The sequence below is a fragment of the Solanum lycopersicum genome, chromosome 12 (assembly GCF_036512215.1).
Source record: "Solanum lycopersicum chromosome 12, SLM_r2.1".
In the NCBI taxonomy this organism is placed as follows: domain Eukaryota; kingdom Viridiplantae; phylum Streptophyta; class Magnoliopsida; order Solanales; family Solanaceae; genus Solanum; species Solanum lycopersicum.
In genome coordinates this window covers 452,168-474,213 of record NC_090811.1, presented here as the reverse complement: position 1 = coordinate 474,213, position 22,046 = coordinate 452,168, and the positions used below count along the sequence as shown (strand labels likewise).

General features: G+C 35.8%; 1 protein-coding gene across 9 annotated transcripts in view; it reads left to right on the top strand.

Moving 5' to 3' along the window:
* The window catches only part of LOC101258921 (uncharacterized), a 35,392-nt gene continuing 13,346 nt past the window's right edge, over nucleotides 1-22,046 (top strand). For 3 of the 9 annotated variants that reach the window (XM_010315340.4, XM_019211490.3, XM_019211493.3), the window contains exons 1-15: nucleotides 1-241; nucleotides 3,492-3,713; nucleotides 4,392-4,422; nucleotides 4,880-5,046; nucleotides 6,936-7,092; nucleotides 7,747-7,843; nucleotides 8,650-8,819; nucleotides 11,834-12,006; nucleotides 14,393-14,584; nucleotides 14,668-14,757; nucleotides 17,541-17,621; nucleotides 18,147-18,290; nucleotides 18,532-18,635; nucleotides 20,580-20,721; nucleotides 20,839-20,922. In XM_010315340.4, coding sequence (XP_010313642.1) covers nucleotides 128-241; nucleotides 3,492-3,713; nucleotides 4,392-4,422; nucleotides 4,880-5,046; nucleotides 6,936-7,092; nucleotides 7,747-7,843; nucleotides 8,650-8,819; nucleotides 11,834-12,006; nucleotides 14,393-14,584; nucleotides 14,668-14,757; nucleotides 17,541-17,621; nucleotides 18,147-18,290; nucleotides 18,532-18,635; nucleotides 20,580-20,721; nucleotides 20,839-20,922 — 1,968 coding nt within the window. In that variant the 5' untranslated portion in view covers nucleotides 1-127. Of the gene's footprint in view, nucleotides 242-3,491; nucleotides 3,714-4,391; nucleotides 4,423-4,879; nucleotides 5,047-6,450; nucleotides 6,640-6,935; nucleotides 7,093-7,746; nucleotides 7,844-8,649; nucleotides 8,820-11,833; nucleotides 12,007-14,392; nucleotides 14,585-14,667; nucleotides 14,758-17,540; nucleotides 17,622-18,146; nucleotides 18,291-18,531; nucleotides 18,636-20,579; nucleotides 20,722-20,838; nucleotides 20,923-22,046 lie in introns of those variants that run through there. The other 6 variants (XM_004251419.5, XM_069292600.1, XM_010315341.4 and 3 more) reach the window with 5 other exon arrangements.

Here is a 22,046-nt window from a genome sequence, read left to right as displayed (position 1 = left end):
AAAACATGTATCATCGTTGAAAAGTAGAGCGAGACATATATATATATATATATACCTTACCAAAAAATTGACATTTTTCTCTGAAATTCACATAGCATCCTGTAGCTAATTGCACAACTTTGGCTTCATGGAACTCAAATTTCGACATCGAGATTACAAAAGTGAAGAACAAGTTCACTCTCTCCATCGGGTGGCAGCAGTGACTCATCCTCTCTCACTTCAATCACCGTCGCGTGACCAGGTTCATTGTTTTTCTCTTCATTGTCTATATTAATCGCAGCACTGCTTGCATTTGAATCAAGGAGAATGTTGTAAAGTATTAAGTTTTTGATCAATTGTACCAAAGAGTGGAATCTAGGGTGAACAATTTCAGTATGATCAGGGTTTAAACAGAGTAATGAACCAAACTACATATTATCATTATTGACCATGTTTCCTTGTGAAATTCAACCTTTTATATTTGGTCATGATGAATAGAAGTTGGAGAGTTTTTCTTGGGAGTAATTTGGAGTGAAAAAAGTGATTTTTTTTTCGGATTTCTAGAAAATTCTAGAATTCAACTTGAAGTTGAAATTTAATTGGCCAAACGTGTTTTCTGGGGTTGAACTATGGGGAAAAGTAAAAAATTCATGGCCTAATGCCAGGATCAAATTTCATGGCCAAACTACTCATTATCATGATTAAATCTTCTTTATTTCTGAATAGATTAGCCAAAATAATAAAATTTCAATTTGAAAATTTTAAGTTAAATAGTCATAGGTGAAGTGGTTTCCCAGTGGTTCATTATGAAAAAAAAAAGTTATTAAGAAGTAGATAAGTTAGAACTGCATTCAAGTTTTTTTGTGCTCTGATATAATCTGAGCATGAAGCTCACAAACTCATTACTGAAGGATATCATAAGAGGAAGAAGAAGAAGAGAAAGGAAATTCTATATTGAGAAAATGAGCAGAACTGCTTAATGGGCAAACCCAATGGAACAATGTCCAGTGCTTACAAGCCACATGTTCAAATCAATATTTCCACACTTCCCATCAAGATTGAGGGTGTAATATGTTAAGAACACCAAGCTTGGCAACAGGTGATGATATTGTTTTTGTCCCAGACCCATAGTCAACAAATCTGCTATTTGTTGCTGTGTTGGAACATACACTATTTCCACCAAATCATCCTTAATCTTATCTCAAATGAGATGCAGTCAATCTCTATGTTCTTAGTCCTCTAATGGAGGATTAGGTTGGCTGCTACCTGGCGTCTGCATTGCTGACTATCAGTCAATACTGTGACAGGCATCCGATTGTGAACATCTCGTTTAGTGAACAACCTAAGCAACCAGGTTTCTCTGCCACAACTGTGTCCATACTCCTGTATTCAGCCTCAGTTGAATATCTAGAAACGGTCTGCCGCTTCTTTGATTTCCAGGACACTATAAACTCCCCAAATAACCACATAACCTGTTGCTGATATTCTTATATTAGGGCCACGTAGCCCAATCTGAGTCACACCTACAAGTCAATTCTTCAGTAGGATGAGCTTGCAATCGAACTCCTTGGCCAACTATACCTTTCAAATATCTAACCACTGTAGTGGTACCCACCCAGTGTGACTTCTACGGATGTTGCATAAACTTACTGAAAGTTTGGACAGCATAACTGATATCAGGTCTTGTGATGGTAGCATACATAAGCTTCGCAATCAACCTCTGATAAGAAGTGATATTATTCAAGAATGCATCTCCTATATTGGCAGTAACTTAATCAAACTCTAAAGTAGTCATCCTCAAGTTGAATTCTAAATGAATAGACACTGGCTTTGCACCAGTGAGACCTATGGTTGAAATGAGCTCTACTATGTACTTCCTTTGGTGCGGAATGACCTCAGTTTTGGATCTCAGGACTTGAATGCCCAAAAAAATCTTGAGCTCTCCCAAATCTTTCAACTTGAACTGCTGATGCACTATTTCGTTGGCTTCATGAATCATTTGAACATTGCTTCCAATGATTACCACCAGAATCTGCTATCCAGTCATTTGAGAAAACATTAGCCATTAAACGAGTTGTGATGCTTGTTGTTTGTCTTGATCTCCTTTGTATCCTTACTCAATAGATTTAATATCTGCTTGTACTCACCATCTGTGAAACTTGTCCTTTGGGCACAAAAGCATTATTCACATCATGACTAGTTGAATCAATCTGATTATGATCACCATGGCTTCCAGAAATGTTTTTCGCTCAAGCAAAAGAGTGTTGGCCATTGTTGCTAGACTGACCTCCATGTGGTCCAAAGTTTCCTTATCCTCCAAAATTACTAGACTGACCTCCATGTGTTCCAAAGTTCTCACACCCTACAGAATTACCATGACCAGATGTTCCCTTAGGATAGCCATTTCCATTTCCAATATTCCTCCTTTATCTCCAATCAGCAGGGTAGCCAATCAATATGTAACAATTCTCCTTGGCATGTCCAGTGAAATGACAATATTCATATTGTGAAAGCACCTTTCTTTCTCTATAGTTCGAATTTCCTTGATTATTGTTTTGAGTTCCTTGATTTCTACAGACTCTCATAGCTATTGGATCTGGTTTCTCATTTGCAGTAACTAAACAAGCTGAATGCTGAATCTCATCCTCAATTATTATTATAGCATAAGATGGTTTATAGATGGAGTAGTGCCTTTCAACAAGCTTATAGCATAAGATGGTTTATAGATGGAGTAGTGCCTTTCAACAAGCTCTTTGTATGTGCTTGTTCATATGATTCATTCAATCCAGTTAAAAATTGTATTAACCTCAAATGATATAGATGGTCCTCATAGTCTTTTGATTTAGGACAACCACAACTTGGTGAAGGTACAAGAGCGTCATATTCACCCATAAATTTTTCAATTTTGGGAAATAGGTCGAAACAGAATCAGTACCTTGTGAGAGAGTTGTGATTTCCCTGTGCAACTGATGAATTCTCATTTGTCAAATGTTCCTTCAAATCTGCCCAAACTGCAAAAGCACTGGTATGATATACAACTCCGTTAAGAAGTTCCTCACCGATTGTACTCATCAGCCAAGACGGTACGATGGCATTGCATGTCTCTCATTGGTCATGTAATTCATCTCTATACAGTCCCCTTATGCATGAACCTGTCACGAAACCATATTCTCTTTCCCATCAGTGAGATCCCCATCGATCTGCTCCACACTCCATAATTCTCAGAAATAGAGAAGACATACGTAAGACAAAAAGAAACTACTCCTATAAGAGAAGAGTAAACCAGCACAGGAAAAGAAATCAGATGATTGTGTATGCCATATATGTAGCTAAACTTGTACCCGCTGTTAGTGCTTCAAAAGATTATAATGGTGATACCAATATACCACCATGGTTCATCAATTGTTAAGTCGATAACCTTACTCTATGATTGATCACGGGCTCTGTTTTTCTTAGCATATTCAGATGTTTTGTCATTTCCTAATTTTTCCATCACTTGGCTGAGTCTGTAGGTTGATGTTACGGATTATGGCAGGGACGAGTTCTTTGATCCATTAAGGGGGGATCATGGAAAACCAGAGGATTCCATGAAGGGATTAGGAAGAACATCTACTGAAATTGCAGGTGAACCATATAGAGATATTGCTATTCATTTTCTGGGCAAGGAGTGGACATCTTACAAGAAAGTCTTGATGCAAAAATTTCCTGTCTCCAAAATGATCTCTATTTCTTCGGTTAGTATGCCACTTTAATCTTCACACACATGCTATTGAGCTACTTACATATTGTCCAAAAGAAAGGTGATCTTAGTGGATCCTTGTGTTTCCTAGATTACATAGAAATGCTCTTAGAACAATATCTTTTTGCTTGCTTACCAATTACCATAAAACAACTAAGAAAATCACTTCTAGTTTAAGAAAACAAATCTGTGGAAAATATTTTCCTTCATACCTAACACACCCTAAATTTGTTTTGAGGTTTAATTATCAATTTCTATTTATGTTCAATGAATTAGATGGAAATTTTTTTATTATGCTGCAGTTGCTAGCTGCATCTTATAATGAAATTATGTTTGTTTTGTCCCAAAGTGCTTTGGTTTCCTTCTTTTCTTTTAAGTTTTTCTTTTTGGGTGGAGGGTTGTGGACTTTATTAACACTGCAGCAAATTTCAAATGGTTGTGAATTTCTTGGTTTTTTTACCTTATGATTAATATATTTTCATTGTCTACCTTTGGGATCAAATCAGAAGCTTTTTGCTTAAAAAGAACAACAGAAAAGAGAAGGAAAAAGTTAAGAAGAAACATTAGGGTGTCAACAAAAAAAAATTACAAAATTATTAATCAGTGTTTTATTGTGTTTAGTTTTAATACTGTTCTGGGTTTCAGTATGACCTTTTTTTATTGCTCCTTACAGCTGTCAAGCTCAATTATGAAGACAGGCAAGGGTATGATATATCCTCACTATATTTTCTTTATGTGGCTCATTATTTAGTTTGAAGTGTCCCAAATTAATTGCATATGTTGTCACCCAATAATATTCTACATTTTACAAGGTTTAAAACATTTTGATTTAAGCTTGTGATACATTATTTCATTTAATATGACTTGCATACCTAATCCAAATCTACTTCAAATGTTTTCTACCTGTGCAAAATCAATATTAAGTCATCTGGTTCCTTAATCTGTGTGGCTCAATCAAAGATTGTCATACAAAATAGGACAAAAGAAAAGATTATAAAGCTTTTTTCTTTATTTTCATGGACTTTTAAAGTCCTCTCATCCTTTTATTTTCTAATGCAGCTAAGAAAAATGTAAAGGGGGTATCATTTGAACTTGTTTGATATGTTAGACTAGCTATCTTATTTCCTCGGCAATAAATGCTATGATGATAAAATATTGTAGGTCCTGAGAAACCCTCGACAGATGTACATTTAGAGGAGCTAGATGAAGAAGGTGTTAACTATATCACCCTGCAGGAGTATGTCTCACGCTTAACTGAACTTAAAGATGAAATTAGTCGTGCCTGGCATGCAAGTGACCGTGTAACCTCCTTTAATTTGTCAATCAAGGTGGTTTTTGTTCTAAGCTGTTTCACATTTGCTTCTTACTGGATTCTGAACTTTCCAATCAAGTGATCATTCTTTTTGGATATGTACCTCTCAATTTAACAATTTTATTTGGTATTCGTACAGTAAGTCAATTTCAAAGTTGCTGCTCTCTCCCTATCAATATGTTTGTCTTAGTTTGACTCGCCATAGAGTTTGAGAAAATAAAAAAGACTTTTGAATCTTGTGGCGTTAAACTAAAGATGTGCATAATGTACCAAACATCCCCCCTTTAAATCTTGTGGTCATACATATGTAATGTGAAAGTTGAAATTAAAGAGTTGTCAAATGAAGAAAGAGACACTTTTTTAAAATAGACCAAAAAGGAAAGTAAGACAAACAAATTGAAACAAATGGAGTATTTAATACTGGCTCATAGCTCAGTCAGGTTCACTCAGGTTATTCCTGATCAAGTGATCAGTCTTTTTGGATAAGTACCCACCGTTTAAAAATTTATTTCGTATTTGTTCGAAAAGTCAGTTTCAACTTTCAAGTTTTCCATTTAGTAATACTTGGCTGACTTATGTTTTAATTATGTACCCGTCCGTTTCAAGTTTGCTAGGGATGGGCTTTTTCAAGACAAAGAAAAACCCTCTGAAGAGAATATTTTTTGTTCAGTTTTAGTTTTTTAAAATTTGGGTTATTCGGTTCGGTCTTCTTTCTTAAGGAAATAAAATTGGTCAAACTGAAAAATCGATATTTGTACTTGTAAGTAACATGCTCAATCATTGTGATCTAATAGTGTGAGAAATTGACATGAATCCAAAGGAAGAAGGGATATTGTAAAGAATTGGAAGGATAACTGAAAGAAGTTATTATTTCATTCCTCTAAATCTAAGAAAACATTCGACAAGTGGGCCAATAATGTAAGTTTAAGGAAAATAATTTATTTGTTTGTTTATGTTATTTGTTTGCTGATTTATTTCCTTTACCTTCATTGAGTCTTTGTGAGCCATAAATTAAGAACGGGGATTTTTAATCTTAATTTTCTGTGTTCTCATATCTTCACTTTGTTTCTTTTCAAATTTTCATATCTTCCCTCCAGTGTTTGTCTATATACTTTTTCCAGAATAAGGAAAAGATGAGTGGTGGTGCAATATTAGTGTTAGTTTTGAACTATCAAGTGTAGAAGTAATTCCCAATTTGTTTTGTTATCTGACAAAACTACATTGGTAGGAAGCAAAAGTTATGGTGCTACCACAAGTTCTGATGAATTGAATGACCAGTCAGGAGAAGATTTTGAATAAGGCTAACATGATAAAGCTTAAACCCAAAATCCGAACCAAAACAAATATCAAAGAACAAACCAAACTAATTTCAGATTGATTTCAGTTTTCATTTTTACCAAACCATAAACCGAAATACTGAACCAACTTCTAAAAACCAAACAACCGACTGAATTTTCATTCCTAGTTCAAACATATAGAATCAATCAACAATAAGACCAATTTAGTTCTATCTCCACATTGATTTGAGGCAAACATTGCAGACTATTCCCTTATTTTCTGCTTCCAACTGATGACACCTGTTACTGAAAAGATGAATTCATCTGTTAAGGTACAACACACTTTAACCTGTTTTTCTGATAGACCAACATAATTTCAAGCAAAATAATCAGTAAAAAGGACACGAATGAATTGCTTTCTTATAAATCATTCAACAGTATACATTTTTTCTCTTCTCATTGATTTCAACAGTAAAACAAATAATAAAAATATGAAGGATCAAATTAATTAACTGGTCTAATGGAACCACATATATAATAACTTAAGACTCTTCTATAACATCACCTGGCCTGTTGGCAATTCTACTTTCATTTTTTAGCTAATTGTGTCTTGACTTCTCTTGAATAGGTTGCTAAGTTACTGTCGGACACATCTGTACTACAATTTTATCCAACACTTTTTGTTCTAGCTACAGAAATACTAGATATGTTAGGGGATATGGTATGGGAACGCATCAGGCAGAAAGCTGAATACACTGAATATGGGACATTAGTCCATTTACCAGGTATATCCCTCACACTTATCTCTAGCTCTACTTCCTTGTGGCCAACTGGCACCTAATTTCCAATATCCGGTGTCCACTGCTGTCATGTGTTTTTACCGTGACTCAAATTTAGTCTCTAATGTACTGTTTGTGTAAAATAAGTTTGTCATCATCCTTGTGTATAAATCAACTTGGAAATAATTGGTTAGATTTTCTAATTGATTTTGTTTGGATGAATAAGAGCAGTCTGCTGTCTGCAACTGTTCATTGTAATGGAAGACTGTAGAATCCTTAGGCCCACGGTTAGAACAGTAGATATCTCGGTAAGTTATGAAATTTGTCTTATTGCTAAGCCTGACATTGGCACCTTAAGGATCTGCAATTCTGATTATAATTAATCACAGTCAAAGAGGATGGTTATATGGAGAAGCGATGCTGGATAAGTTAATTGTGGTTTTGTAAACATTCCAAATCACAATTGGGCGGATTTTTTTTTCATTTGTAAAATTTATTTTTTAGTTGAAGGACAAGGTTTCAATGTCTTTAGTATACCAATCTCTAAGATATCAGTCGAAATTCTGTTTCTTTGTTTTCAGTATTCTGATATCCTTGATGTAATTGTTCTGGTTTCCTGAGTCACATTTCTTCCTAAAAGACGCAATTTATCTGTAACAGATAACTTTCAAGCAACTCATATCTGTGCTGAAGCCAAAGAAACCTGCTATAACTGGTTTTGCAAAGTTGGTTCCATCCGCGAGCTACTACCACGCATGTGAGGTCCTCAGTTCTTGCAATTTCTATCCTCTGTCTTTATAGCTCGTGATTCCATTTTTTTTACTTCAATTTATCTTAAGGTGTCTATTATTTATTAATATAATGTTGTTAGGTGAGATGCTGGAATGGATTTGGAAGCATTAAAGAGTTATTGGAAATCGACATATTTAAGGAAATTATCTTTGAATTTTTCCAAAAGTGGTTCACTAGTGAAAATTTGTTAGAATGCAAGCTGTAGATTATCTCTGTATTGTCATTGCATGGTGAATTTTAAGATATCTAGGATACATTGCCATGTGGCTTTCTATGCAACTGCTTTCATCAGAATCATAAAAGTAAGGTAGATTCTGCCTGCCCCTCTAGACTGAAATGATTTAAAGTTTTCAATGAGACTCCACCTCTGGTATTTGTGGTTTCATGCTCATGTTCCATATCAGCTGAGCAGTTTCTGGATGCTATTAAGAATTAAATATTGCTAGTATGTCAAGAGTCCATTATAAATATGCAAAAGGTTTTAGAATCCCTGTGATTGTGTAATTAGAACTCGAAATTTCTTTCTTCCTTTTAAGTTTTACTTGTAAAACTATTTAAATACCAACATGCTTGATTGAGTAAAATCAATTACCAGATCTCTTCTTCTCTTTTTCTTTAGAAAAGCGAAGTATCTGCAACCTATACAAGACATCATTGCATGGAGAAAACTGAAACCACCTTTTTCATTTGTTTTCTTTCTTAAAATTGAAAAACTGTTCACGAGTTTATATTTCTGTTGGTCTTCTGTTTGGCAAATACTCTTCTGAACAGATACTTGGAGCTGGCCATATACCATTGCTGGCGTTTCCTTTCGGAACAACCTGCCAATAATCTTCCACGACTAGTTATGATGGCAAGAGGCATTGCAGATCCACTAGCATCATTTTATTGCCGCTTATATTTGGCCCATTGTGCACAAAAATTGCCTCAACGGGACATAGGTAACATTTGTGTAGTTTACATGTTTATTCATTGTTAGAATACGAATAGGTTTATACAATCCTATTAGAATATGAATAGGTTTATACAATCCTATTAGAATAGGAATAATTTATACAATCCTATTTTGAATAGGAATAATTTATACAATCCTATTTAGAATAGGAATAGGAAGACAAATATAAATAGGAATAGTAAATAGTATTCTACTTGGAAAGGATTGGATTCTAGTGTCTATAAATAGGGTCTCAATGTAATAATGTAAACATAAAACAATTCAATAATATTATTTTCCTATATTTCTCACGTGGTATCAGAGCCTCTACAATCTTGGTAGAAAATCAAAGAGCTTCCGCTGCCGGTGGTGGCGATTACTCATATATGTTGCCCGTCTGATCAATGATTATGTTAGCAAAAGTTGGGTCACCGTGTATCATTCTGGTGACTACTTTTTCATATCCTATATGTGTAGCACCATGTCATGTTTCGTGTGACTACTTTCTTATATCTACTTTGTGTAGTACCGTTTCATCTTTACGGTAACTACTTTTTCAGATTTAATTTATGTAGCCGTGTTATCTTTCTGGTGACTACTGTAGCACTGTGTCATCATTTCGGTAACTACTTTTTCATATAGTTTGTGTAGCACCGTGCCGTCTTTCCAGTGACTACCTTTTTTTGCATATCTGATTTTCATAGCACCGTGCATCTCTCCGGACTACTTTTCATATTGAATTTGTGTAGTACCGTGGATTTTTCCGAGCTACTTTCTCATATCTGAGTTGCATAGCATGATGTGTCTTTTCAGTGACTCCTCAGATTTTATTTGCATAGTTCCATTCGTCTTTCGGGTGACTCCTCAAATCTGTTTTGCGTAGGGTTGTGCCATCATTCCAACCTTACCTGTATATTTTGTTCTTTTTCAGTAAGGTCGTGCCATCTACCTATATTATTTCTGTTTTTCAATAGGGTCGTTCCGTCAATTCGAACTTATCCTATATAATTTCTATTTTATAGTTGGGTCGTGACATCATTCCGACCCTACTCATATAATATTATTTGTTAGATTGAAGACTTTCAGCCATCAAATCTAATACTCCGGCGTATGCGCATGTTGCAACCAATTTTTGGGTGACTTTCTTGTTTAATATAGACTCATCTATTGATTCCAACATGATCCATGTACTTTATACTAGATTTTGAGCACTTTGTTGCTGAGGAGGAGTTTAGTAGCTTTGTATGTCAATTGTGCAAGTCACTCTATGGTCTGAAATAGTCTTTGGAAGTTTGGTTTGGGAAGTTCAACATTGTAATTTCATCACTCTGTTTTATCGGCATTATGCAAGAAGATAAAGCACATTGAGATTGACTCACATTATGTATCAAATCTAGTATTTAATGAGAAGACAAGCACATTGAGATTGACTGTCAATTTTGTGAAGTCGACCGATCAACTTGCAGATATTTCACCAAGCCCCTCATCGGTCCTCGTATTAATTACATTTGTAACAAGCTAGGTACACGAGTTGTATGCACTAGCTTGAGGGGGAGTGTTAGAACATGAATAGGTTTATACAATCCTATTAAAATAGGAATTATTTTAATAAAATCATGTGATAACGAAACACCATAAACAAAAAAGATACAAGTAAAAAAAACTACCATAATACACTAGTACCATTGCAAATGCCAGCCACCCTAAGCAGGATAACACTACAGTGCCTACTATCCTTCTACCCTAATGCTAGTCCTCCGCACCCTCCTGTCTAGGGTGATGTCCTTGGTTGCCTGAAGCTGCGTCATATTAATTATCATGTCTTATCATCTCTTCCCAATATTTCTTTGGCCTACCTATGCCTCTCCTCGTGTGTTCTATAGCCAACCTCTCGCACCTTCCTTATTGGTGCATCTATGCATCTTCTCTTACATGTCCAAACCATCTCAATCTCGCCTCTCTCATCTTGTCCACCATGGAGGGCAACCCACCTTATTCTAGATATCCTCATTTCTAATCTTGTCCCTCCTAGTTTGACCACACATCCACCTCAACATCCTCATTTCCTAATTACGAATGTAATCCTCAAAGTGGGGTCTTGTGATAACAAGATATATTAAAAGGAAAAGAAAAATCATATAGTACAAGTGATACAACCGTATAAATCTTCCTAATTCTATGAAAGAGGAGTTCTAAATCTTTCCATGTTTAAAAAATATATATTTCAGTCATATTCAGTGCGGATGCAGCCTTTGAGTAGCAGGTTAAACTGAACCCAGTATTTCCGTCGCATAGTGTAAATATATATGTGAAGAGTAAACCAAATTTTGATAAATAATAGATCTGCAGTCAGATTAAAAAAATACAATGAGTTCCGCACAAAAAACCTTGAAGTCAAAATTTTCAAATTTGAATCTTGAATCTGCCTCCAATCATATTTACAGTTTCTTAACAAACTTCTATAAAAGTGTTTGTTTGGATTGTATATTCACTGTCAAGAACAAAGTAATAGTTCTTTCCTTCTGCGATCCTTTCTGTGTCAAGGACTTTACAATTTCTATATTGGAACAAGTCTCTCTACCCCTCAAAGGTAGGGGTAAGTCCTGCATACACACAAACCTCCAGGCTGCACTTGTAGGATTACACCGGGTATGTTGTTGTTTTGTGTTGAAGAAGTAGAATGCTGCAACTGCTAGATGGTAGACAATCCACATACTACCCTAATCTCACAGCCAAGATATAGGAAATGTGATCTTCTTTTGTTCTTTTGATAAGTACGGGAAAATGTGATTTTGACTTTTGCCCCTCTAGATAACTACCTTTTGCTGAACTGTATGCAATTTTTGAACCACTTTTGAGCATTATTCATTTATTGAGTAAACTGAGTGTCAGAAAATGCAGATCCAGTTAATGTAAGGTGGAGTTGATTGCTTATATTTTGGGGGAAGTATTACATCTGTGGTGAGCTGATATGCTATCGTTTAGTATTTTTTGAATGATTCATGTTGTTTTTTCTCACAGGGCTTCTGATAATTTCTATGAATGACATGAAAATTCTTCTGATGAATGGTGCACATGTTTTATCTACAAAGAAACCATCTGGAGCTCTATCAGGAACTCGAAGTTCAAAACTGGGCCTGATGGAACCAGCTATAGAATATGTTATGAAATGCTTGTTCAAGGAGTCATGTGAGGTTGGTAATTAGCAGCTATTGTTTCTTGTTTTGCTTCCAGCAAGGCGTGCTGTGCCTTGATGTTTTCTCACATTCAGAAAGATGCATTTACTATTTAAACAAGGCTCTGAGGTTTGGAATCACTAGTTACTTAATTTTTATAATGCCATTAGTAGAATTAACTGTCCTTTTAATATGTGAAAGGGTGTTATGATAACCTCATTAAGAAACCAAAAACAAAACATATGATGCATTATCAGGATGCGTTCAGCGAGTTGGGCATTGTGATTGGCAGAGCCAGATGTAGATTATCTGTGGGACGGGGAAAGTGTTGGCACAACAGCAGTGGAGTGGATAGACAGAGGGAAAGAAGGTTCTCTTTGGGAGATCAGGTTCGGGAAGGAAAGGGAAGAAGAAGCAGGGAGCAAATTCAGACTACGGAGGGAGGGAAAAGATAAAGATAGTGAAGTAAGGTTGGGTAGTAAAGGGAGGGTGAAAAAAATAAAGGAGTGAGGAAAAGGAAACAAGTGGGTTGAGAGAGAGAGGAAAGATGGAAGGAGGAGAGAACAGAGTAGGGTCCACTCGAAATTGAGGTAGCTGGCCGCTATAGAGTGGGGGAAGAGAGATATGGGCATTCAGATGGTGAGGGGTCTGAAATGATGGGTTACAGGGGAAATGGGCAAGAGATGTATATGTTAGGGGCCGTTACTCGGACTCAGGTGCAAATTCGAATTCAGAAAAATCTAAATTTTAAGATTCAGGGGTATGGATTTATGTATGGATACAGGTACTAGGATTCGGCTAAAAGAATTCAAAATTATTAAATTGAGCTACAAAAGAAATTCTAAATTTTGAAATATGTTCTGTTTGTCTTTGATCAAAAGGCAAAAACTTCCACAAAAATAGATTTGTAATTGTCATTTCATAAAAACATAGCGATATATGAGTCATGACCTAAAGTTTGTAGGATTTGTTTCTATTGGCCCCTTTGCAGTTAATTTCCTTAGGTCTGAACCATTCAGATTTCGACCTACATTAAATGCAAACAAAAAAGACCTGAGTTGATGAAATAAAGACTTCTTAGGGACACATCATGTGAAAGCTCAGAAAATGATTGTTATTGGGAGAAAAATAGGTACACGTCTATCTTAGCAGCAGAGTAGACTATTTCCCACAATACATGTAGATATCCTAATCTTCTCACTTGCGCGAGTATTTTCATAATTCAGGTGACTTGTACATGTTTTGATGTTGGAACTACTCATGAGAAAAAGACTTTGAGTTCCATCAAAAGCAGAAATTACAAGGAGATTGGCTTATGAAGGTTTTCCCAAGTTGAAAAAGCTTGTGCTCCTATTAAAAAGTTATGTGAAGAGTCCAACGTCGACCCTTGTAGGGATGAGTGATCTTTAAGTTGGCTTGGGTGATCCTCACATGTTGAGCTAACCTTTGGAGTTCAGTCAAGATCCATTTTTTTACATGGTATCAATGACAGAATTACCCAATTGGGCTCCTTATATGGACTTGAGCAATCCTCCCCTCATAAGATAGCTTTTGGAGTTGAATTAGGCTCAATGTCCATTTTCATAACATGGTATTAGAGAAGGACCCATTCCAACTCTTGTTCCTATATTGGGCCCCTGTATCAAATTGTGCATGCACCAAATGTCCAGTCTTGGAGGTGGTGGGGGTTGTGAAGAGTCCCACATCGGCCCTTTATGGAGTGAGTGGTGTCTTTAATAATATGTCTTGGGCAATCCTCACCTCTTGAGTTAGCTTTTGGGGTTGTGTTAGGCCCAAATCCATTTCTTTACAAGTTATAAGGTTCTCTATTGCTTTTCAAGATGGAGTGAGGTTGAGATGTATGACCTGTTCTCTCTTGGAACGAGATTGTGCTGATAAATAATTTATGATATACAAAAGTTTCTCTCTATGTCAATTAGTATTACTTCAAATAAGAAATACAATTGTATGATGAGTACAAGAATAAAAAAAAACTCCCCTGCTGGGAATGAAATTGTGTTGCACGTTCCTTAATTACCAACTTTTTCTCATTAATTGCGAAACCTCAATCCAGAGAAGGGATATCAAATCAGAACTGCCCAATCGACCAACCTAGGTCTCTTTCTTCTCTTCTCAGCAGAAAGTAATCTTTTAATCTTCTAGCACACATTCGGTGACCAATTAATGATTTTACGGATATGCACAAGCACAAAAAGAGAACTTTGAAGCACCTTCCTCTTGTGCCTGATTTTTGACTCAAAATCTTGAGTAATAAATAACTAAAATGTTGCTAGAATAGAGAGGAATTCTTTCTTTTGTCCACATCACTTGCTGTTACAGGAAATGCAAATTAGATATCTAGATACTTTGTAACAACCTATTGACTTGTAATGCATATGTGAAGCTGTTGCAAATTGGAGACATATTGATGGGGCTTGGACTTGCGAGGAATCAATCAGAGTTATTTGGAAACTCATCATGCGTCTCACTTGTTCTCCACCATTTATTAAGGGAACTTCCTATAAGAATAGTTTGTTCTAATGCCTTGGACATTCTTCATCTCATTGAGTGTAGCAACGATTACTCCTTCGATCAGGTATTTTATCCTGAGATTCGTGTGTTGCTGCTTCTTGAAGCTTTTGGTTCTGTTTATGCCTAAAATCATTTCTGTCCATACAGTGTTTGAATTATAAGTTACTGGGACTCAGACTATGCGAAAACATATCTCATGTGAATGAAGTCAATCTCGTGATGAAGAAGGTTATCCAGGTAGTGCAGTGTCTCCTTTCAAGCCTTTGTTTAGTACTCTGTTTCTTTGAGGGCTGGGATGGGAGGTGCTCTTTCTTTCTCTTTTTTTGTTAAATAATTTATCTTTGTGAGGACTACGATAAATTATGAAATGAAATGAGGCGTGAAGACTACTGTTTCTTCCTAAATTCTTTTATAGTCACATTTTACAATGTACATAGCTGTAATCATCACAGGTGGGATAGTAACTCTATGCTACATCTGAATATACTTATTTAAACTTAACTATATTTTGCACTCCCCTGTAGTTGGTCTATACAACTTGTATGTACCAAACTTGTTTTACCTAAAGACTTGCAAGGCACTTGGTATATTTCTGCAACTTGAGTAATTTGACTTTATTAACTAAGTGGAATGTCTTATGAGAGTAGCTTTTCTCTGACAAACTGACATTATGCAGTTGCTCCTCTAATGAAATACTAAATTTGATGTGATATGTGGCATAGTCCGATTATTGTGCACAAGTTCCATTTTACCAATATGTAAACTTCAAATCTTTGATTAATTGTTTGACCAAAAAGGTTGGCAAATTCCCACGACCATGGTTCGATATCATGCTTTTGCACCGAGTCTTGCAATCGTGTTCTGTTTCGTGTTTTTCTCTTGCTCATCCATGATGCCGCATATCCTCCAACTAGAATGTAATATCCACCTGTAAAAGTAGAAAGTCTTTCAAAGGGTGACTTGGCCAAATCTGTGTCTACATACCTAGCAATTTTCTCATGTCATTGATTCTTGTAAAGTAATATTTTTGTTTGAGTAGATATTGTCAACCAAAGGATCAGACCATTGTGTCTGAATAAGCATCTCACAGAGGGTCCAATAACTATTTTACAACAATTACTAGGAAGACGATACTGCATCTAGTCATTGTGAGAAAGACTTAATTTGATGTAATATGAATCGTAGTCTGACTATCACAAACAAGTTTCATTTGACCAATATGCAAACTTCAAATCTTTGATTAGTTGTATGATCAACAAAGCTTGCAAATTGTTGCCACTAGCATTGTTTGATATTTTTCTTTTACACCAAGGCTCGCAGTTGTGTTTTAGTTCCTGCTTTTTCTCTTGATCATCCATGATCCCAAAGTTCCTCCAACTAAAAGGTAATATCCAGAAGTAGAAATCTTTCAGAGGGCGGCTAGGCCTAATCTGCGTCTTTATATCCAACAATTGCTCATGTTCTTGAGTATTGTAATAATCTTTTTGTTGGAGTAATGCAGACTGTTGAAGAGTTCCAAATTGGATAAAAAAGGGATGGATGGTCTTTGTAAATGGATTTGAGCAATCCTCCTCTCATGAGCTAGTTTTTGGGGTTGAGTTAGGCTCAAGATCCATTTCCTTACATGGTATCATAGTGGGGCCCATCCCAATTATAGATTAGAAGGTGTTCCCACACGTAGCGGATAACCTTACATACCTTAAATGCTCCAAATTCTTGAGAAAGGTCTGGTCTTTGGAGGAAAAGATAGGAAGAAGTTGTTCTTAAACCTTGGAGGTGGGTTTTCTTGAAAACCCTAGGATGTCCTTGTGAAGAACCTTGTTAGAATTTCATAACTTTAGGTTAGAATCATTAAAGTCTACATGGTAGTTCGTGGATGATTTCTTACCTCTAGAACCTTTGCAAAATCCTTCACTTGAGTTCTTGAGAAGTTTACTTGAAAATCTTTGGATTCCATTAGTTGGAGGTACTAATTTGTGTTAGGATGAAGAAATCATCAATATTCTATGGTCAAATCTTACCTTGGATGATAGATGAACCTAGGGGAAAGTTGGGTTCTTGAGAGCTGCTCTTTTTAGGGAAAATTTTCGGACTTGAGGGTGAACTATGACCTTGCTATGCTTTTATTGTGGTTTTACGTGCGCGGTCGCGTAGCTGATACCTTGATCCGCAACAATGAGTAGCAGTGCTTTCCTTGCAAGATTGGCTGCACGATCGCGCAGACTGTGCAGTGTCCAGTAAAATGAGCATAACTTCTTGCACAAATATTGGTTTGAGGTAAGGTTTGCTGCGTTGAAAACTAGACTCAAAAACCTATAAGTTGATGGGTTATGGTTCGTGTAACACTTTATAATTTATATTCTAGGAGATATGTTGTTTGAAGTCGGACTTTTCCCAAACTGACACCAGAAACTTCATTGATACGGAAGCTTTCAACCCAAAATCTTAAGATTTGACTTTTTCACCTATGTACAGTCAAACTCATCGGGTTCAGATCTAATCCCATGTAAGAAACAAGATAAACAAGAAGCACCGTAGAGTGTGACTTAGCTATTAGTGAAGCTGAATGAAGATCGTGGGAGAAACTGGTTCAAATCCTAACAAAGGCTAAAAATTTAGAGATTCCTTTTCATCTGCCTTAGTTTGGTGGCAAAGTTACTCTACATATGTACTCAGTGAAATAGTCAAAGTGCATGCAAGTTGGATCAGTCACAAAATGATAAACAAGGAGCTGAAAGACTACAGTCTCACTTACAATTTATGAGCTATATTTACTGGGTATAGGACATTGACTCTATACTACATGAAGCATAACTTTTTACAATCTTATAGCCCCACCCCCACCCACCCACATACATGCAAAAAAAAAAGTTCAATGTATGCTCACTTAATTTATTTTTATTTTGTTATCTGGGTTCAGTTTTCTACATGTTAATCTCAAAAGATTCCCTATGCTTGTACAGCCTTGGTTCTCCTCTATAATGCTTTTTCACCAAGTTTTTATTTATTTATAATTTCAGGTTGTTTCTCAGTTTAATAGCCTTGATGAGTACCTCAATGTTGTAGACGCTCATGTAGATATCGCTCTCCAGAAACACATGGTAAGTTGAGAGAATTTTGATGATTGGTTAAGTTTGACGTGTTTATTATGTTCTTCTTTGTTTTCTTATTTGGATGTGTTTGATACAGTGGAAATGATTCAATTAATATTTAAATATTGTTGTCAGCTTTAATACTAGAAAATATCACCAACCATTATCCTTTTACCATACTACATTTATGATTACCATATGTTATCCCTATGCTTGTACAACCTAGTGTTTTCTATCTTGGAGCTCATGTTAGGATTGAGTAGCTGATAGAATAGTTGGAGTGTCCCATGCTGGTGATATGACATGGGGTTCATTAGGTAATTTAGTCTTTCGCGGCCACTATTCACAGTCAAGCAGGTCAACTTGCCTACCGCACCAATTACCAACTATGAAATTTATCTTGATTGCATCTGAATTGATATTTCTATATGATGATAGTATATTAATTGTTATCTTCTCCTTGGACATGAGAGCGCCAAAACATGCTGCTAATTGTTTGTGTAGCTATTTTTTCTAATTCTGTCCTCTGCGCAGAATAGTTATCTGGACAGCATATTAGATGGAATATTTGAGCGCACATTAGATGATGAGATTGGTGAGAATGAACTATCAAGCCTCCAATCAATTCTTCTGAAGATTCTAAATCATTTTGATAACCTTGAGAACATATTGCGATTGGTAGGCTACTTGTCTTTGTGGTTGCTTAAATTCATTTTCCTTTTACTGTTGTTTCTTAGTTGTCCTATGCTTCTACTAGTCATTTCATACCTTATGCTGTTGTGAGATAAAAATATGATAAACAATCATCAATAGACATGATTATTTGTAAATTGGGCCCTGCAATCAGTTCTATAATATAGTCGTAGAAGGGGATCTGAATCACTTAATGTTGAGCCGATCTACCATCATCATTTTGCAGAACCATTTCAATCAAATATTAAGCGTGATGCAGGGGAGCTCTAGGACCATCGTCAATACGCAGATCCTTAGTATTGCTACAAGGTATAACTGTTTTGACCAAAGGTGTGTTTAAATTCCAATTTTTGTTTTATTGAGCAATGATCTGCAGCATTTCTTCCTGCATAGGTATATCCCTTGCCCCATTTAAGACGGAAAGCAAGAGCTCCTATTGTTTAAAGTCAGTGTGTAAGACCTGGATGACTCACCTACCCTGGATAAAATTTTAAGATGATAACCACTTCTCGCACTCTGTGATCCATGTAGAAACAGTATACTCTTAACTATCATGGATCACAAAATTTTCTTGTTGGTCAATCTGCCTAACAGGGTTGTTTTGTATAGTCTTATCTTAAGGATATGCATGGTCTCTATAAGAAAATGGATATTTTTCTCTTTTGTCTAAGTTCAGTATTTAGAAAAGAGGGAAGGGAATGACCACTTTGATTGTCCAAACAATATTCCCTTAACCATTTTAAGGAAAGTACATTAAGCATTTATACTGGTACATGAAGCTGGAGCTCTCTCTTTGCTGTAGTCACCTGTATGTATTTGTTCTCTCTTTGCTGTAGTCACCTGTATGTATTTGTATGTATTACATAAACAGTATACTGAATCTTTAGAATGTGTGTGATGGCTAAACAATTATGATCCCTCAGATGGGGAAGTTCATTGCCATTTCACCTAAAAATAATATGCATCCTCCTCATTGTTGATGAGAAATTAAAGTATAGCGACAAAAACCACACCTCAATCCCAAGCTAGTTGGATCAACTGTTTGAAATCTTCATTATCATAATTGCTCATCGGAACATCCTGAAAGATTCTCTTGAAAATTGGTCCATAAAATTTCAGTACCCATCCTGAGTTGACATAACTGATAGAAATCCTCAACTTCCATTGTTTCTATCTATTGCTAGATCTCCCTGAATCCCAACATTCTTAATCTTTTGAGTTCAATTTTTTAGACCTACCTCCTCTTCTTTTAACCAGTGTTGTGGACGGCGAAAGGCGATAGAAGGCAACAAGGGTCTGCCTCAGTACAAGGCGAGACGAGCGGCAAGACGCTTGCCTTTTTGAAGTGCGGCCCAATTAATACAAAAAAAAATTAAAATATTTAAATTGTATATATAAATAATCAAAATCTCAATAGAAATAACATTAGCAAATATTTCGATTCAAAAACTGAAAAAAAAATAATACATACCTGGAACTTGAATGAGAAAGAAACAGTGGAAAAGTCAAAACAGTGAAAAAAACAAGGGTAGAAGTGACTCTGAAGTCTGAAGAAGAAGGAAAAGAAAAAGAAGAACAACGTATTGGTTGGACTTTGGAGTCGTCGGAAAATTTTGGCTGGTCACCCCAAGAGTCTAGTCAAAAACATAAAATTACCTTTTAACTTCTAAAACCCTAAACTGATTGCCTTTTAAAAGAAATACAAAAGGTGACGCCTTTCTTGCCTCTCACCTTTGTCACCATCGTGTTGCCTTTTGAAGATCGCCTCGCCACAAAGCTAAAAGGCGATGAAGGGTCGCCTTGCCTCTCGCCATTGGCGACGAGGCGATCGCCTTTCACAACACTGATTTTAAAACATGCAATCATCATTTTTTCACATCTAAGAGCCGGTGCATCTAGAGGCAGGCCAACCTAACATGTCGTCAAATTAGCTCAAGCGAAATTCTCTCTTTTTATTCTCTGTATACGTTACTTGCACCTTCTGATGGATATGATAATTTCGGATATTATCTGACCTTGTATGACCGCACATCCATCTTAATATTCACATATGTGCGAACTAACCTTGTGAACATGTGCTTTAGAGGCCCAACATTCACCCTTATACCACATTGTTGGCCTTAAAATCTTCCTATTGAACATAGCTGATGTTTAATTTGCTGCAAAGGTAACTGATGGTTTTCTTAGGAAGATATCTTTTTTGGAAAATGAAAACAAATCGTCAGTTTCTCTGATGGAAATATAATTGTCAATTATCTTCTTTTTTTCTGTTAGGAATTCTTGTATTAGAGATCCTACAACCATTCAATTCCTTTTTGAAGTTTCAAGGTCCTTGCATGATAGCATAAATCTCTCAACTATTAAGGAAAAGGAGAACAACCATTCAGCACATTTAGTTTCTCGTTTTATACACATGGTAATGAAATATTGTTTGCAAATAATATTCCTTTTCTTGCTGATTGGTCAAGAAATGTGAACTACAACACATTAGTCCTTTACCTGTTCTAATACATTTCTTGATCATAATATTCAGGTTGATTATGATTCTGAAGTTGAACTCCACTTAGATTTTTTGGTTCAGTGCCGTGGAGCTTTTGGAAGCATGAGTGAAGTCAAGGTTAATGTTCTCTAAAATATGTGAAAATATCCAGAATGGATTACTGAAAAATCTTGCTTATTCTTTGCTTCCATGAATTATGCATAGGGGACAGTTTTGGGTTATGTCATTTCTTTTTTATGTTTCTGTTATATGAATGTGAGGTCACTTTGTAGAGGTTTACAATATCCTCGACTCTTACTTCTTGTTCCTTGGTTCTTTTTATCCCTGTCAGTTGGGGTATGATATTATTTGTGTCTTTTTGAAGAGAACTTGTCTTTCCAGTTTACCTGAAAGACCTTTAATGTACTTCCTCTCCCCGTTGAGTTGTGTATGTGTGCATATTGGTGTGCCTATTACTGGATGTGGTGCATGTAATAGTGATCTTATGACACTTTGCCCTCTCCCTAATCTGTTTTGCCCTGTACATTGGAAGTGCTCTAGTGTAGTGGAGTATTTCCTCACAAAGCTATGAAGTCTTCCTTCATAGAAATATTGAAGGATGTTAGGAAATATTTATCTTGACTGTCCACATTTTTACCTACATTAATTGTTTCAACTAACACTCATGATATGTCAAGGAAAATTTAGATTAGTGTTAGGGATTGTAGTAATAATTTGCCAAAGAAAAGATCAAACTTATGCAGCTAAAGCAGTACTACTTTAAGGGAAGTGCAGTGCACAGGAAGCTGGAGACTCAAATAACTGATATTCATTCTATTAGGGTATTTCCTAAATCTTTTATTACAGTTAGAAACAATTGAACCATGGGATATGCAAAGAAAAGCTTATCCGTTTATTATTTAATATCTGATGATAAGGTAAGTGAAGAAAAGCTTCTCTATAGTCATCCTGCAGTGAACATAATAAATTATTTAATACGTAAACAAAAGTTTCCTGTTATTAGTCTAACTTTGATAGTATGGTGAACTCTTGTAACCTTTACAGACATGGAGGATAAGCAGATTAAATTAATAGCAAAATAATGGAGGTCATTAACTTTGAATTAATATTTTTCCAGAAGAGTGTTTACTTTGGGTCAAGCAACATGGACTTTTGCAAGTTAACAAATTTGTTTCCTAATCTTTCATGGAAAAGGTAGAAGGTAAAGTTAACAAATAACTTTTGAAAGGATTGACAACTCG